Below are 5,725 nucleotides of genomic sequence, written 5' to 3' on the forward strand. Positions count from 1 at the left end.
AGGCTGCATGAGAGGGGGGTCAGTGTGGGAGGGGCCGGGGACTAGCCTCTCCAGCTGAGAACTCAAGGGCAGGGCAGGACAGTCCCGGGGGCCGGATGTGGCCCGTGGGCTGTAGTTTGCCCACCTCTCCCTAGAGAGAGGAAATAGCTGCGAAGATTCCCCATCATGTTCTGATGTGATTGTTCCATTGGCAGCAAGGCATACCCTCCCCATCCCTCCACCATGAGGCCTCCCCCTGAACATGGTAGATCTCCAAGTGTCTGGGAGCAGGCCAAGGGTATTTGCTCAGATGCCCTTCTTACTCATCACTGCCTCTCTGGTCCCCAGTTTCCTGGCAGTGCGGCTTCACTGCAGCCATCGTCCCAAGGATCTCCACTTCACAGTGGTTTCCACTGCAACTCTGGGAAATGGAGAAACTCCATGGAAAAGCTAGTACAGCCTCATGCTGAATTATCTTTCCCAGGCAATCACCACAAAGACAGTGGATGGATGATGCCTGTCTACACATGCCTTTCCCTTCCTCAGTGAAGCCCTGCACAGCACCCTCAGTTAGCTCCAGAGGAGAGGGGCGCACTGCCACTTATGCTGACCCTTGCTTCCACATTGATGGGGGGAGATCCACAGATGGAGGATTCCCCCTGACTGTGGATGTTGGAGTGGGGGGATTATCTGGGCATGTGATTTCTAACTTCAAGGTGCAGTCTGTGTAATACTTACCATATGGACATCTAATGCTGCCAGTATTAAAACATTCTTGAAATTTCTAAATATTATAGATGACAATCTACTGACTCAAAAAGTGTTGCAGCCAACATGGGGGGAATTCTATGCTAGACCTTGTCTTAAAAAATAAAGAGGAACTGATCAGCAAAATAAAACAGTAGCTTCGGTACAAGTGATCACGACTTGATCACAGTTATAGTCTGCAGCAGAATAAAGTTCAGACCACTAATATATACACTTTGTACTTTAATAGGACTGAAAACAAAAAAAAAAGCTGAAAACAATTATGATCCAAATGAGCTGGGAAGAAGTTAATCAGAAAAATTTATTTGGGAATCATTTAAGAGCATCTTACTAGATGCCCCAAAAGCCACAATTTCACAATCGAGGAAGAAGGCCTTACTGGTTAAAAAAAAGAGAGCTGGTTCATTGGGGAAGTGAAAGCAGCTTAAAAATTATATATAACAAATGGAAGAAAGGGGAAGTGGATAGTAATGAATATAAATCAGAAGTTAGGAATTGTAGAAAATTGATAAGGGAATCAAAGGACAAAAGGAGAAATCTATGGCCAGCAGGGTTAAGGACAAAGAGTGTTTTTCAATATTTTAAGAACTAAAAGAATCCTGACAATGATATTGATCTGTCACTAGATGGATATGGTAAAATTATCAATAATAATGCAGTTGCAGAAAAGGCAGAAATGTTCAATATTTCTGTTCTGTATTTGGGGAAAAACAGACGATATAGTCTCATCATATGATGATGATAACACTATTTCCATTTTGCTAGTATCTCTGGGCGATATTAAACAAACACTACTAAAGTTAGCCATTTTAAAATTAGCGGGTCCAGATAACTTGCATCCAATAGTTTTAAAAGAGCTGGCTGCGGAGCTTGCCATTAATGTTGATTTTCAATAAGTCCTGGAGTACTGGGAGAGTTCCAGAAGAGTAGAAAAAAGCTAATGTGCTAATATTTAAAAAGGGTAAATTATAGACCTGGCAGAATGACATCAATCCCAGGAAGATAATGGAGCGTCAGATATGGAACTCGATTAATAAAGAATTAAAAATGGGTAATGTAATTAATGCAAATCAACATGGGTTAACAGAAAATAGACTTTTAACAAACTAATCTGATTTTTTTTAATGAGATTACATGTTTGGTTGATAAAGGTAATAGTGTTGACGTAACTATACTTAGACTTCTGTAAAATTTTTTAATTGGTACTGCATGAAATTTTGTTTAAAAAACTAAAATGATATAAAATTAACATGACACACATTAAAAACTGACTAACTGACAGGTCTCAATATGTAATTGTAAATGCGGAATGATTGAGTGGGTATGTTCCCAATAGGTCCCACCGGAATCAGTTCTTGGCCCTATACTATTTAACGTTTTTCTCAAAGACCTCAAAATAAACATAGAATCATCACTGATAAAGTTGGCAGATGATACAAAAATTGGGGGAGTAGCAAATAACAAAGAGGACAGGTCGTTAATACAGAATGATCTGGATTGTTAAGTAAACTGGGCACAAGTAAACAATATGTGTTTTAATATGGCTAAATGTAAATGTATACATTTAGGAACAAAGAGTGAGGTCATACTTACAGAACGGGAGACTATCCTGGGAAGCAGAGACTCTGAAAAATATTTGGGGATCGTGGTAGATAATCAGCTGAACATGAGCTCCCATTGGGCCAAAAGGGCGAATGTGATCCTGGAAGATATCACTAGGGAATTCTGAGTAGGCGCAGAGAGATTATTTCACATATTTTGCACTGATGAAAGCTGCTGGACTATTGGGTCCAGTTCTCATGCCCAAAATTCAAATTGATAAATTGGGGAGGGTTCAGAGAAGAACCACGAAAACTATTAAAAGATTAGAAAAAATGTCATATAGTGATAGACTTGAGCTCAAGTTATTCATCTTAACAAAGAGAAGGTTAAGGGGTGACTTGATTACAGTCTATAAGTGCCTCCTCAGCCGCCCTGGAACCTGCATGGGGCATAATAAAACAAAAACTTTGCGGCCATACCCCGCAACTGGGGCGGCCCCGGCAGAGAGTCTCCCCTTGGTCTGTTATACCCACTGCCCATGCTCTGCAGTCCAGCAGACAAAGGTATAACACGATTCAATGGTTGGAAGTTGAAGCTAGAGAAATTCAGACTGGAAATAAGGTATAAATTTTTAACAGTGAGAAAAATTAACCACTGGAACAATTTACCAAGGGTGGTGGTGGATTCCCCATCATTCACAATTTTAAAATCAAGATTGGCTGTTTTCTAAAATATGTTCTTTAGGAATTATTTTGGGGAAGTTCTATGACCTGTGTTATGTAGGAGATCAGATGAGATGATCACAATGGTCCTTTTTGGCCTTGGAATCTATGAATATGAACACCATATGCTTGGATGCCTAATCAACCTGTGCACCAGAGCTCCATGGTTCCTGTATGATTTTCATGCTCAGTAAAGAGACAAATAAAAAGCTAGCAGATATAATTTTATGATTATCCTAGACACAATTACTTTGGCCAGATGGCAGTCTCTCGAGCCTACGTTTTAACTACTGGTTCTAATTCAGTGCTATCCTGTCTGTCCTCTCATCTTTGTAACTCACGCTGCAGGTTGGATTTGTATTCCACAACTTTCTGCTTTAGGTCTCTTGACTGATCCCCCTGCTTTTAACCCGCCTCACCATGAATACCATTGCTAACATAATACAGGAGCTGCGTGACTATTGGGCAGACCATTTCTCACGCAGATTTCTACCGAAGAGACCTCCCCTTCGCCGAATCACCTCCACTTCCACTTTCTACCTCCTGGACTACAGAACCCGGCAGGCTGAACTGGGTTTGGATTATGGCCCTCCACGGGCTCAGCTGAGTGATACCAAGTTTGTCTTCCAGGATGGCAAATGGCAAGGTGAGAGTCGCCTCTCTCATCGGCCGCCACTGCTGCAGTTATTCTCCTCTCATGACCGGGAACAGTCCTGTAAGGTCATGAAGAAGGAGAACAAGGCTCTCCTGGAGGAGAACAATTACCTGAAGCTGCAGCTCGAGCTGTTGATGGACATGCTGACAGAGACCACGGCCCAACTACACATGGTGGAGAAAAAGATGGACATCCCCATATGGCATACCAAGATGAAGAAGCCAAATAAGGTGTTGATGCTTAAGTCCTAGTAGGAACCTTGGATGCAAGACCAGGGAGTTTACACTTGCTTGGTTCCAGAAGTCTAAAAAATTCCTGAATCAAATTAACTTGTAGAGTGATTTTTGCTTTAATTGTATGTATTAAGTAAATTAGAATATATTTTATGACTGCCAAATAGACAACAAGAAATCAGTCACTACAGTTCATTACACTTCAAAACCAAACCTGACTGTTCATGGATTGTGTCATAAAAACAACAGAAAAGCAGTTTTACCCATTATTCAAATGCCAAAATTGGTATTTAAAAATATTCTTGAACTTAAAATCATTTTTAACTAACAGTATAATAAAATAAAACTTAGCACTTTTATGGTACTGTTCATCTATAGACCTCAAAGAACTTTAAAGGAAATATCATTACCTCAACACTACAGTTGCAAAACTGATGGCAGATAGAGAGGAAGGATGGTCCAGTGGTTAGGGTACTAGCCTAAGAATCAAGAGACCTATGTTCAATTTTCTACTCTGCCAGGGGCTTCCTGTGCATGATGACCTTGGTCTCAGTTACATAAATGGGGGTGATACCTCCCTTCCTCTCAGTGGGTTGTGAGGTCTTTTAAAGATGGTGAGGTACTAAGGCGATGAGGATTCCTTAGAAGTGGGAGCTCAGCCTTTATGATACTCTTCAGGCTGAATCACCTGCGGATGGTCTGGGTCAGTGGTACCATCTCTTCTCCCTTAGGATCTGCTGGGTGTTATCAAGCCCCAAGTAGAATTATTTCAGAATTAAAAAAAAACCTGTCATCTTCTGAGTTCAGAGGCATTTTCAGGAACCATAGCAGGTCCACTGTAATATATATATAAAAATGAGGCCAAATTTCTGTCTTCAGTGCAGTTTGAGCAGCCTGGCAGTAAGATGGAGAGTTCCCTTGGAGCTCTCCCTCCAGACCACCCTCTTGGCTATCCTCCAGATTCAGGGATCCATTTGCCTTTGTGTTGCTTTGTCTGTCTGTTGCACGGGGAGAAGAATGGCCAGTCAGTCTGTGTAATGGCAGATAAGACAGCCCCACCCCTAAATCCCCCTACAATGCAGCACAGAGCAGGGACCAGCCCTCCAGAACAGGGCTCCATGATGCTCCCTCTCCCGAATGTAGCCTCACCCAGTCTAGTACTGGACCTGCCTGCTGCCCCTAAATGACAAGGTGGCGGTCCCCAATTTTAGCACAGCTCCCTCACCGGAGTCTAAGAATAAAATATTTGTCACGTTCTGCTTTAGCATCACAGACCATCAGGGGCCAAATAAACTACTGATTTACATCCCATGCAATCTCTGCAGGATAGAGACCACATCTACCTTTCTGTATGACCAATGCCTGGCAAATCAGGGCCCCGATTCTGGTTGTAGCCTGTGGCTGCCGTCGTAATATAAATACAAAATACAAAGTATGTCCCCGTGGCCGTGGGCTACATCTTAATACAATCCTTTGTGAGCCGCCTCTACCCTTCCTCCCTTATTTGCATTCATGCCGCCCCCCCATTACGCCTCCCATTTGCAATCGGGCAGCCCCCCCCCCAAAATGCGCAGCCCACCTCCCATTTGCGCGTGCGAGACAATTTTGTGGCAGTTGCTTCCGTTCCTTTGAACTATTTTGCTGCTGATTCCTGAGGCGGAGGGTGGCTCCCATTTCCTCTCCCCCGATGGAGCCGTAGCTATGAGTGGAGGCAGCCCGGCTGTTTTCTTCCCCCCCCGCCCCGCCCCAGCTGTTTCCACAGGCCGCCAAGTTCCTCAGCCGATGCAAATGGGGCCTTAGCAAAAGCAACTGGACGCCGGAAGGCG

At 43.1% G+C, this 5,725-nt stretch overlaps 1 protein-coding gene across 1 annotated transcript in view; it reads left to right on the forward strand.

Annotated features, from left to right (window-relative positions):
- The window catches only part of CBY3 (chibby family member 3), a gene marked incomplete at its 5' end in the record, with an annotated part of 29,735 nt that extends 25,707 nt beyond the window's left edge, over positions 1 to 4,028 (forward strand). The window contains one exon of the mRNA XM_073358079.1: positions 3,497 to 4,028. Within this exon, the coding sequence (XP_073214180.1) occupies positions 3,497 to 3,917 (421 nt within the window). The remainder of the gene's footprint in view (positions 1 to 3,496) is intronic.
- Positions 4,029 to 5,725: the final 1,697 nt, after the last annotated feature.

Source organism: Lepidochelys kempii, chromosome 8 (genome assembly GCF_965140265.1).
Source record: "Lepidochelys kempii isolate rLepKem1 chromosome 8, rLepKem1.hap2, whole genome shotgun sequence".
NCBI classification, from domain to species: Eukaryota; Metazoa; Chordata; order Testudines; family Cheloniidae; genus Lepidochelys; species Lepidochelys kempii.